The sequence below is a fragment of the Schistocerca serialis genome, chromosome 4 (assembly GCF_023864345.2).
Source record: "Schistocerca serialis cubense isolate TAMUIC-IGC-003099 chromosome 4, iqSchSeri2.2, whole genome shotgun sequence".
Taxonomy (NCBI): Eukaryota; Metazoa; Arthropoda; class Insecta; order Orthoptera; family Acrididae; genus Schistocerca; species Schistocerca serialis.
Window position 1 is genome coordinate 554,472,933 of NC_064641.1, and position 13,742 is coordinate 554,486,674.

At 36.7% G+C, this 13,742-nt stretch overlaps 1 protein-coding gene across 1 annotated transcript in view; it reads left to right on the forward strand.

Moving 5' to 3' along the window:
• Positions 1–1,830: 1,830 nt before the first annotated feature.
• The window catches only part of LOC126475284 (vacuolar protein-sorting-associated protein 36), a 46,381-nt gene continuing 34,469 nt past the window's right edge, over positions 1,831–13,742 (forward strand). Inside the window, exons 1-3 of the mRNA XM_050103041.1 lie at positions 1,831–2,180; positions 2,298–2,493; positions 2,696–2,847. Of these exons, the coding sequence (XP_049958998.1) occupies positions 2,085–2,180; positions 2,298–2,493; positions 2,696–2,847 (444 nt within the window). The 5' untranslated portion in view covers positions 1,831–2,084. The remainder of the gene's footprint in view (positions 2,181–2,297; positions 2,494–2,695; positions 2,848–13,742) is intronic.

The following is a 13,742-nucleotide window of genomic DNA, read 5'->3' on the forward strand; positions in this document are numbered from 1 at the left end:
CAGTTTCCTCTTCATCGTCAGTTGAGGTGGCTTATTTGGAATGTCAAACAGTGTGGGTACTGCATTTCACGCGAGTTTGTTATTGTCTGCGTCCATGAACTGGTTTTGTTCGAAATGTAGCGAACAAAACCTAATATTATTATGCAGGTAAACCGGGTCTTTCTTCATAACGTCTTCTCGTCTGCTATTAACTAGCCATATTTTTGCTCCTAAAACGAAACATTCATCATTTATACACATACATTTGCAAGTGAATCATGACGATACAGTTTAGTAACATGATGGTATATACCTCTCAGGATCCTTAGGAAACCTAAAAAAGACGGCTGTGGTGTCTTCTGCCTATTGCTGCTGCAATTTATTGCCCTACACACGCTCCCGATCGTAAAAACCATTGTATAAATCAAAATAAACAATCACTATTCGCTTTCACGATCGCGCCGAACCGACACCCCCGGGATAACAAGGCCGTCCAGCAGTGTTAGTGACGTCACACTAAGCGGCCCATAGCCGACGCAGCAGTCTACGGACACCTCCGTACAGACGCGCCTGATGCTAACGATCTTCTGTCCGTCATACAGAAAGGAGCGAACTATAATTCGAACCAAAGACCAAATTATATATATATTCTTGTAAACAGCATAAAGGTTCATAACGAAATACCGATTACATATACGGGCAGGAATAGGTTCTAGAACTCCTCTGAAAAGTGTTTATCATCAGTACCAGAATGAACATCAAATTGTCAGGTTTTCTAAATAGAAAAGCACTTTGTTAGTAACAGACAGCAATAATGAGACTTGCAGTTGGTGATTTCTACGTGGAAAAGCTGTAGAGAGATTGAAAATGGTAAGTAAAGAGAGCCTCAGCCTTTTGCTCACATTCTTACATGTAATGCACTTGGTTGTTTTTCATTTCCTTACCTTTCATAACATTTTTAATATTGTTTCAAGAAGTGTATCTTCAATAGCAGAGTGAACTTCAAATTGTCAGGCTTTTCTTAAAGGAAAGAGCAGTCCCTTAGTATCACAGTGCAAGACAGAATCTTGTGTTCAGTGATGTCTATGTTAAAAGGAGAATATTTGATATCTATCTTTTGTTTCCATTCTTTATTACTGGGGATACACTTGTAAAAATTCTTGAAAAGAGCTGTCACCATGAACATATGAGTAAATTCACAATAGTCATGTGTTTTATGAGATAAAGCGAACTCCTGTTACCTTATTGTAAACGAAAGATGGGAGGGTTTTGCTATGTATGACAGTGTTTAAGATAATTTACTTTCAGTGTAATAGCTTGAAAATGTTAAGTCCTGCTGTCAGTTGGCATTTGTCACCACCTGTATGCGAGTTTTAAAGCTAAATAGTGTTCTGACAATTATAAAATAGTGGCAAAGTTCCTCAATCGATTAAACTTATTCCTGTCCGTATATGTAATCGGTATTTCGTTATGAACCTTTATGCTGTTTACAAGAATATATATAATTTGGTCTTTGGTTCGAATTATAGTTCGCTCCTTTCTGTATGACGGACAGAAGATCGTTAGCATCAGGCGCGTCTGTACGGAGGTGTCCGTGGACTGCTGCGTCGGCTATGGGCCGCTTAGTGTGACGTCGCTAACACTGCTGGACGGCCTTGTTATCCCGGGGGTGTCGGCCGAACTCACAGTTCAACCTACCAGCCGCTTGGAGCGCTGCTGCCGCTGAAGGCAACAAAATCGAGGCGAAGTGTCGCGACTGTTATGTTAGACTGTGGTACACCTGTGCCTGTCGATGTTGTGTGCCATCGATAATCATAAGGTATGCAGGAGATCGCTGATGTTGTCGCAAATAGTATACATCTATGACCATGCAGTGCATTTGGTGGGAGTGGTGTTGTGAATGTGTTGACAGAAAGTGAAATTTGGTATCTTGGAGACAGTAGATGATGTTTGACATGTTTGGGGTTTGATAAATAACATAGTCCCGCGAGACATCACGAACAAATGTCAACAATAAGCCAAAATCAGCTTACTTCACGATATGGATTCCAAATAAAATAAGTTACCTTTCAGTATTTATCGCGTTGGCTCAGGGTATTAAAATAATGGATAGATTTGAGTACGCTGAGCCGCTGCTCTCGACCGGTGAGTCGTACGTAACACGGGAAAAAGCTGTCAAGCTGTATGACGGTGATACAAAGGTATATAAACACCACAAGCTAGCTGTCAAAACTTCCCCCACAAATTAAAAGTAACGTAATATTCTGTGACTGTGAAAGTAGCTACCACTATTTATGTAATTACGTCATTCTTTCCAGACATCATTCGAAGGAGGTGAACTTGTTCTCACTACTCATCGCTTGTTGTGGGGAAGACCAGGAGATATTCCTCGTGGCAGAACATGCCTATCCTTGCCGCTTCGTTATGTTGTATTTTCAGAAGAGGAGTCACCAAGTTCATTTGCATTCACGAGGAGCAAAAAAATAGTCCTACACCTTACGGAACCAATTCCAGGTTTAGAACTTGTCATATTATTACTATAGGTTGTTAAGTTTCAGTTTACCCATTGTTTCATATTGCCAATGGCTGAATGCTATTTACATATACGTCATAATAACTGGAATCTTTGCATACTTTCCTTATGTTAAATCATAGCTCTTTATGTGATCATCAGGCCTATATATTTCATTTTTACATTGCAATTGTGTTCCTAAAGGGAAGATCCCCGGTCCCGTCGGTAAAAGCAGCTACAATTATGTGAAGCTGTCATTTAAAGAAGGACTGGAACATGATTTCTTTCGTTTACTCAGTGATACAGTTCAGAAGAAAGCTTGGGAAACTCTTTTGCCTATTCCACCAGCTTCACAGGTAATAGAACAATGTTCTGGTTGAAAACTGTATGTCATGAATAATTAAGCTGCCCTTAGAGGCAGTGTGAAACGACAAATTAGTACCACACAAGACCCTCTAAAAAATTGAGATATCTAACAAGCAGCAAAGATTAACAAGTAGCATAGATTAAATCGTAACTGTACATTGCTCTGTATTATAATGTGCCTTTTAGGCATTCAAGCCTGAATTCTTTTAGTTTCATGTTAAAGCTTAATATAACTTTACACGTTTGTTATTGATCCATTATTTTGATGCTCTGCAGTGTGTTTGCCTGTATATTGACTTAGATGAAAATTGAGTCATAAGACTTTACATGCAGAAAATAACTGTTCAAGGGCCAAATTCCATTGCACCTTTGTGATACAGTCGGTAAAAGTTTTGCACATTTGGGAAAAAATACGTGTCAGTCTTAAAAGTTGTGCTAGTCCCCAATTCTGACGTATCTAAAAGAATATAAATTTATTTAAATATTAATCTACTTTCTAACACAGTTAGGGCCTACCTACCTTTATTCATCCAAAGGTAATCTCCCAATGGTACAGGATGTGACAAGATAACACAGTGCAGATGAATAGGGCAAAATATGCAAACGCAGCATACGTAATTGCTTTATGCATATGGGACAGGTGGTATAAGGGAATAGCTAAACAAATACTTTTTTGTCATTATTATTAATGTTACTGTACAATCTAGGTTTCGGGTTACAACCCCATTTTCAAGTTCATTACTGATTCCCAAAGTTGATAATGCACAGATAAACGTAATCACAAGGCAAAGATAATCATCTCAACTCCTAAGTTATCAATCCATAGCTTAATGTAAAATTACATCAGTGACCATTTTTTAACCAATTACATATGTAATTACACATTTCAACAATCGCATTAGCATGACAGGACTAATGTTATGCATCAGCCAAGAACTTTTTATCTACTGATGGACAAGGGCCCAAAGTTTTGCTTCTATTCTGGGATTGTGATCTCATCTAAAAGAGGTGAATAATTGAATTGAGATTAGTCATTTAATAATAAGTGTGGGGATATACACATCTGTCGCTTAATTTCTAAAATTTCTAAGTAGTTGAGTCTAGCCCCCTTTTCCTCTGTGTATAAGACTTGTACATCTATTATGTATTTGTAGTCATTGTTCAGTCAGTGTCCCACAAAGATTAAATCAGGCTTCTTCAATCTGCAGCTTCTGTGATGTTCTTTAAACCGGTGCAGATTGACCTCTCCATCTGTTCAATGTAGCAAGACTAACACTCATGGTATGTGATTTTATAAACCCCATTTTTTGTGACAGCTGTTTTTTTTTTTTTTTTTTTTTTTTTTTGCATTGAACAAGCAACTACCTATTGTCTGACAGAGAGAAATTATGTTGTTGAAGAGATTCCTTCGCTGACTCATTCATCCCAGCTTCCTCACAGCATCCTGGAACCTATAACTATGCAGCATTCCACCACATGATAGGCCGTCCCTTTCTATCCCTATTCCCAAGAAGACTTTGACCAGGAACTTGATACAATAAAAGCAATAGCCACAAATAATGAATTTAACCCCAACATAAAATTTTAGGTAAAAAGATGAAGAAGCAAGCCAGGTTCCTACTGTTCCCAATCAAAAGACAGACAAACTGGAAAAGAAATGGTGCAGATTACCTTTTGTAGGGAAAAAATCAAAAGGAAGATAACATTTTTAAGACAAAGGGTTTCTGGGTGTTTTTCTATGCCCTTCAGCCAATAGGTAGTTTTTCATTCAGTGCAAAGGACATACAAGCAGCCATCACAAAAAGTGGGATTTATAAAGCCATATGCCATGAGTGTCAGTCTTGCTACATTGTACAGATGGGGAGGTCAATCTCCACCAGGCTTAAAGAACATCACAGAAGCTGCAGATTGAAGAAGCCTGATTTAACCTTTGCAGGACACAGCCTCAACAATAACCGCAAATACATAATAGATGTACAAGTCTTACTCATAGAGGAAATGGGTCCAAACTCAACCAATTAGGAATTTTAGAAATTAAAACTCAGGTGTGTACATCACCACACCTATTATTAAATGAGCAAACCCAGTTCAGTTATTCACCTCTTTTAGATGAGATCACAACCCCAGGATAGAATCAAAACTTTGGGCCCCAGTCCACCAGTAGATAAAATGTTCTTGGCTAATGCATAACTTTAGTCCTATCATGTTAGCTGCTGAATTGTGCAATCACTTATGTAATTGGTTAAAATATGGTTATTGACTTAATTTTACATTACGATATGGATTGGTAACTTAAGAAGTTGGGATGATTATCTTTGCCTCGTCGTCATGTTTATCTGTGTATTATCATCTTTGGGAACCAGGAATGTACGTGATAATGTGCTTATAACCCGAAACCTAGGTTGTGCAGTAACACCAATAATAAAATTTGTGAAACAAGGCAAAAAACAGTGTTTGTTTAGTTAATTTACAATGTTTCAGCAAGAACCCACAGTTAATAAGTGATAGACTGTGGCCTCGATTAAGGAACCATCCTGTCATTTGTCTTAGAAATGTAGGAAAACCATGGAGAAGGCAAAACAGGATGCCTGGACAGAGCAATGCTGTCCTCCTGAATATGAGGTCAATGTCTCAACAGCTACACTGCGTCTTTTGGTAATTCCCTGTTGGATAATGTTCCTTGATTTGTACACCATTTGTTACAGATGAGTTGGTGTAAAACATAGTTTTGTTCTCAACTGCCATACACACTAAGGCACCTGCTGATACCCCAGAACTGCAAAGGTCCTACTGTTCCCCTTTCCTCAATTCCAGACTCGATATTCAACTATATGCCAGTGTTCACCTGAAAAATTAAGTGAATGGACATTACTATGACACGTTTTACATCATGACATGATTTTTGTGAAAGCAGTAAACCATAATCATGTATTGAAATGTGACAAGGTGCCATAGTAACCCTCTTTCATTACCATCCACTACTATGAATCCTCCGAGTAATCTTAAATTTTGTGATATGCATTACTTTCGAGAAGTTACACTGCTGTTTTAAACAAATGTATTTTAGTAATCTTTTTCACTTCATTTGTGAATTTATTATACAGTTTGTATGTTTTTCATGGGTAAATGTAACTCCAAACTGGCTCTTGTTCCATGATTAGTAATTATTTAGTAATATTTCCCTCAATATGCCCCAAAGGTTGGTAGATGTAATTACTTGATGCAATAAGGAAGCCCAGTTTTGTAAATAGCTCTGAACTATGAACTCAACTACTACTTCCAGGTATTATTCTTATGATCCTCCTTTGCAGTTTAAAAACAATGCCCATGTTTTGTATCTTCAAGCTCCAGAAAAGAATCCCATACTTAAGACTTGAATGTATGTAGGCATAATATGCCAGCGTAAGCCATTTGCTGTTGCAGACTGGTGCTAACATCCAAAGAACATAGCATGCTGATGACATTCTTTTTGCCAGTATGTTTGTATGCTTTGCTTTGTATACTTTGACTCATGACTTTAGTGTTATTCCATATATCCCACTGCCTCGTGATGACTGGGTGTTGTGTGATGTCCTTAGGTTACTTAGGTTTAAGTAGTTCTAAGTTCTAGGGGACTGATGTCCATAGATGTTAAGTCCCATAGTGCTCAGAGCCATTTGAACCATATATCCTACAGGGAGTGGTTTGTGGGACATGGATGGAAGCAAAAGATGTACCTCTAAGTGCAATAAAATGAAATGAGCTTACATTACTGTCTTACATTGCTAATTTCAATTGTAAAATAACCTAAAGCATTAAATTCCTGTGAAGATACTGTTCAGTAGAGTAGTTGCCCTAGCCATTTTTTAAACTGGAATTTTCCCAGAAAATTTTGCAGAATACACAGTTTTTTGTTTGTTTCTTTCTTTTTCTTCTTTTAAATCACCTATTTCAGTAATCATATATACTGCAAACATAGCTGAACCAAGATGCTTCGTAACTCTAGGCAGTGCATTTTCCAGCTGTCTCTAGTTAAGGCAACTGGCTATGCTAAATAGACTGATACTGGCTGTCAGCATTGACCTGTGATGCCTTCAGTGTGGCAGACATGGTCATTTCACTCTTATGCAATGTGGAGACCATGATGTCACACATTCAAGATGCGAACAGATGAAAACAATCCAATTATACAAAATATAATCAAAATAATTCAAAGAATAATGTGAAATTAATGGGACAACTGAAGGAATTAGAAGGATTTGGTAGGACATAACAAAATAGATGACATCCGTGATACGAAATACATACCCAAAAATCTATGTAAAAATCCATAAGTCAACATTGCATGAAATTCACAAAAATTCACAAAATTGGTATTACTAACTCAGTTAACCCTGATCAATAAACTGTACTCTGTGATAGCAACACACAAATAAATCTGCAAAATAACTGGTATTGAAAATTTTACTTAACCTGTATAGGTCAAATTAAGTCCACAAAACCATAACTCGCCCCAAAATCTGGTATGAAAACATCGCTTTTATCTCCCAACAAAGTCTCCGATAACACAAGAACATGGTTTGCTCTGAAAACTGGTATAGCTAACTTCAGTTGAACTATATAGCTAGGATGAGTTACACAGTACCGAGAAACCACAATTTGAACGAAAAACTAGTATTGAAAACTTCACCTATATAGCAAGAGCAAACTCCACAACAACAAAAAACTAAATGTCACAGCACTATTATTGAAAAAGTCAGTTAGCCAAAACAGTTACAACAAACTTCATGATACAGACCAATTTTAATTAACCATTATTAATTTCAACTAATTACACAACCCACATATTCATTAAAAAAATTCCATTAACAGCCATTTCCTGTACAATCAAAATGCAATCATGCACATAAATTAAACAAGCATATCATATTTCTTATATGACAGTACCAAGAGGAACAAAGAACATAAACTCTGTACTTAATGAACATAATCAGCCAACACAAAAATTTATACAGCCACAAGGAACAAACATGTAGCTATCAAAAAAGAAAACACACACAAACAAACATATATTTCTCATACCAGGACTTATTTCTGAATGGTTACTGCAACCTACATCCCATTGGACCTGCATACTTCACACTTCCTTCTAATACTAAACTGGTGATCCCTTGGTTCCTCAGAATGTGTCCTATGAACCAATCTCTTTTGGTCAGCTTGTGCCACAGACTTCTTTTCTTCCCAGTTTTGTACAGTACCACCTCATTAGTCACACAATCTACCCATCTAATCTTCAGCTTTCTTCTGTAGCACCACATTTCATAAGCTTCTGTTTTTTTCTTGTCTAAAGTGTTTAGCATCAATGTTTGATTGTCATACAAGGCTGCACTCCAGACAAATTCCTTCAGAAAAGATTTCCTAACACTTAAATCTATATTTGATGCTTATAGGTTTCTGTTGTTCAGAATCATTTTTCGTGCCATTTCACATCAAATGAGTTTGCAATTGCGAATAATGGCAACTGTCAGTTATAGAATGGAATGAAGACAATGAAAATTTGTGCCGGACCAGGACGCAATCCCGGATTTCCCACTTATCGTGAGCAGTCACCTTACCATTTTACTATCTGTGCACGACTCATGAGCAGACCAAAACCTCCATAAGTCATCAACCATGCGTCTAGGACCTGTACTCGTACATCCATTATGTATATTCCTATATTTCCATACAGGCCAGACGTTGTACTTGAATGCATGTCCAAAGGAACTGTGCATTGTAATCAGAATAACACAGGCACTGAAATATCATATTTATCTGCCGATACCGGGCAAGCAACTTTCAAGTACATCTGACCTGTAGAGGAATATACATAATGGATGTACGAGTACAGGTAGTAGACGCGTGGTTGACAACATGTGGAGGTTTGGGTCTAGCTGTGAGTCATGCACGAATAGCCAAATGGTAAGGCGACTGCATGCATATCCAAAGGAACTTTGCATCATAATCAGAGTAACACAGGCACTGCAATGTTTTATTTCTTGCTATTGCCAGTCTACATTTTTTATTGTCTCTACTTCTGCCATCATCCGTTATTTTACTGCCCAAATAGCAAATAGGTACGCTTCAAAAATTAGCTCGTGAGTAGACAGTCTGGGTGTCACAAATTTTTAGATTCAGATAAATTTGAGAGTGTGTAATTAATAGCCACTGCTGTATAACAGTTATGCTTATCAACAAGTTTATGCAACTACAGCCACTGCCGATAATAATAACAGATATTAGATATAGAAGAAAAATTTCAGCTAACATATATAGAATACAAAGACACAAATACAGACATTAGACCATTCTTACATAGACCACCAAATAACCCACAAGTCGAAACAACAATAAAAACTATCAACACAATCATACACAACAAAATAAATGAAAAGACAACTATGGAAGAGTTACAACTACTGGTATATATAGGAGCACTCACTACACTAAATATACACACTAGGCAGAGATCAGAACCAACCAACACACAGAAGAAACCCACAAAACCAGCATGGCAACACAGGCTACAGATCAAAATAGAAAAACTGAGAAAAGACATCGGACAGCTAACACAATTTATAAGAAATGAAATCTCGGAAAAAAAACGAAAAAGGTTAGGTAAAATCTCACAACAAGAAGCGACAGAGCAATTAGACGAAAAGAAGCAGAAATTACAAGCATTCGCCAAACGACTCAGAAGGTACAAAAAAAGTGAAAATAGAAGGAAACAAAACCAAACATTCAACACAAACCAAAAGAAATTTTACCAGACAATAGATAACACACACATTGAAATAAACAATCCACCAAACATAACAGACATGGAACACTTCTGGAGCAACATATGGTCAAACCCGGTACAACATAACAGGCATGCACGGTGGATACAAGCAGAAACAGACACATACAAGATGATACCACAAATGCCTGAAGTGATAATTTTGCAACATGAAGTCACCCAAGCAATTAATTCTACTCACAATTGGAAAGCCCCTGGAAATGATAAAATAGCAAATTTCTGGTTAAAGAAGTTCACCGCAACACATTCACATCTAACTAAATTATTTAACAAGTTAATGATATGAATATAATAGAGGGAAACATTCCACGTGGGAAAAATATATCTAAAAAGAAAGATGATGAAACTTACCAAACAAAAGCGCTGGCAGGTCGATAAGTTTCATCATCTTTCTTTTTAGATATAAATTATTTAACAGTTACATTGCAGACCCATACACATTCCCTGATACACTTACACACGGAATAACTTATCTGAAACCTAAAGATCAAGCAGACACAGCGAACCCAGCTAAATATCGCCCCATAACATATATAACAATATACAAAATATTAACTTCAGTCATTAAACAGAAACTAGTGACACATACAACACAGAACAAAATTATAAATGAAGAACAAAAAGGCTGTTGCAAAGGAGCACGAGGATGTAAAGAGCAACTGATAATAGATGCAGAGGTGACATATCAAGCTAAAACTAAACAAAGGTCGCTACACTACGCATACATCGATTACCAAAAAGCTTTTGATAGTGTACCCCACTCATGGTTACTACAAATATTGGAAATATATAAAGTAGATCCTAAATTGATACAGTTCCTAAACATAGTAATGAAAAACTGGAAAACTACACTTAATATCCAAACAAATTCAAATAATATCACATCACAGCCAATACAGATTAAGCGTGGAATATACCAAGGAGATTCATTAAGTCCTTTCTGGTTCTGCCTTGCTCTGAACCCACTATCCAACATGCTAAATAATACAAATTATGGTTACAATATTACTGGAACATACCCACACAAAATCACACATTTGCTATACATGGATGATCTAAAACTACTGCCAGCAACAAATCAACAACTCAACCAATTACTAAAGATAACAGAAGTATTTAGCAATGATATAAATATGGCTTTTGGAACAGACAAATGTAAGAAAAATAGCATAGTCAAGGGAAAACACACTAAACAAGAAGATTACATATTGGATAACCACAGCGACTGCATAGAAGCGATGGAAAAAACAGATGCCTATAAATATCTAGGATACAGACAAAAAATAGGAATAGATGATAGAAATATTAAGGAAGAGCTAAAAGAAAAATATAGACAAAGACTAACAAAAATACTGAAAACAGAATTGACAGCAAGAAACAAGACAAAAGCTATAAATACTTATGCTATACCAATATTGACCTACTCATTTGGAGTAGTGAAATGGAGTAACACAGACCTAGAAGCACTCAATACACTTACACGATCACAATGCCACAAATATAGAATACATCACATACATTCAGCAACAGAAAGATTCACATTAAGCAGAAAGGAAGGAGGAAGGGGATTTATCGACATAAAAAACCTACATTATGGACAGGTAGACAATTTAAGAAAATTCTTTCTAGAACGAGCAGAAACTAGCAAAATACACAAGGCAATCACCCACATAAATACATCGGCTACACCACTACAATTACATAACCACCTCTACAACCCTTTAGATCACATAACATCAACAGATACAAAGAAAGTAAATTGGAAAAAGAAAACACTACATGGCAAGCACCCGTATCATCTAACACAGCCACACATCGATCAAGACGCATCCAACACATGGCTAAAAAGAGGCAATATATACAGTGAGACAGAAGGATTTATGATTGCAATACAGGATCAAACAATAAACACCAGATATTACAGCAAGCATATTATTAAAGATCCCAATACCACAACAGATAAATGCAGACTTTGCAAACAACAAATAGAAACAGTAGATCACATCACAAGCGGATGTACAATACTAGCAAATACAGAATACCCCAGAAGACATGACAACGTCGCAAAAATAATACATCAACAGCTTGCCTTACAACATAAACTTTTAAAACAACACGTTCCTACATACAAGTATACACCACAAAATGTAATGGAGAATGATGAATACAAATTATACTGGAACAGAACCATTATAACAGATAAAACAATGCCACATAACAAACCTGACATCATACTCACCAATAAAAAGAAGAAATTAACACAACTAATTGAAATATCCATACCCAATACAGCAAATATACAGAAGAAAACAGGAGAAAAAATTGAAAAATACATCCAACTGGCAGAGGAAGTCAAGGATATGTGGCATCAGGATAGAGTTGACATCATACCAATTATACTTTCAACTACAGGAGTCATACCACACAATATCCACCAGTACATCAATGCAATACAGCTACATCCAAACTTATATATACAACTACAGAAATCTGTAATTATTGATACATGTTCAACTACCCGAAAGTTCCTAAATGCAATATAACACATACCATACAGTTAAAAGGAAGTGACGCTTGATCGAGGTCCGCGTCACTTTCCATTTTTAACCAGACTTAACGTCTGAGAAAGTAAAGAATAACAATAACAATAATAATAATAATAATAATTAATAATAATAATAATAAACCCCGTGGAGGCCCGGGAAAAGAATCGGCCTCCGGTATGTTCTGCCAGTCGTAAAAGGCGACGAAAAGAACAAACCACTAATAGGGCTAACCCCCCTTTTAGTGTGATTAGTTGGTTCAGGACAGAACTAAAGAAGCCTCGGACAAGCGCCGTCATGGTCGGGGACGACGCTTGAACCCTATGCCCGCCCACAATGGTAACGACACTGCTAGCCAACTGGAAAATGATTTAAATCCAAATAGAGGTGTTTTGCAGGATATGCTTCCTGCAACCACCCTAGAAGGAAAACAAAGACAGAGGATGAGATGGTCAGATGAAGTTAATCGACACCTCATGTTCTGTTATTACCAAGCAACAAACCTAGGAACCAACACAACGGGATACAGATCACAAGTATACACAACATTTATTACCAGATACCCAGAATTAAAATTTTTAACAGAACAATGATTAGCTGATCAGATCCGTGTAATAATAAAAAATAACAGGATACCCCAGTCAGAATTAGAAAACATCAAACAACAAGTACAACAAATACTGGAACAAAATAATGTGCAATCAGAAGAAGAAGAAAATACAGTAATGGACTCAAACATCCCAGAGCAAACAAACAAAGAACAACACGCACCAATTAAACAATCAGAGGAAAACGAAATCTTAAGGCAGCCACCAGAACAAGCACAAATAGAACACGAAGTGACACAGATGTTAGATATACAAGAAAAATTTCAGCTAACATATATAGAATACAAAGACACAAATACAGACATTAGACCATTCTTGCGTAGACCACCAAATAACCACAAGTCGAAACAACAATAAAAACTATCAACACAATCATACACAACAAAATAAATGAAAACACAACTATGGAAGAGTTACAACTACTGGTTTATATAGGAGCACTCACTACACTAAATATACACACTAGGCAGAGATCAGAACCAACCAACACACAGAAGAAACCCACAAAACCAGCATGGCAACACAGGCTACAGATCAAAATAGAAAAACTGAGAAAAGACATCGGACAGCTAACACAATTTATAAGAAATGAAATCTCGGAAAAAAAAAACAAAAAAAGTTAGGTAAAATCTCACAACAAGAAGCGACAGAGCAATTAGACGAAAAGAAGCAGAAATTACAAGCATTAGCCAAACGACTCAGAAGAAAAAAAAAAAAAAAGTGAAAATAGAAGGAAACAAAACCAAACATTCAACACAAACCAAAAGAAATTTTACCAGACAATAGATAACACACACATTAAAATAAACAATCCACCAAACATAACAGACATGGAACACTTCTGGAGCAACATATGGTCAAACCCGGTACAACATAACAGGCATGCACGGTGGATACAAGCAGAAACAGACACATAC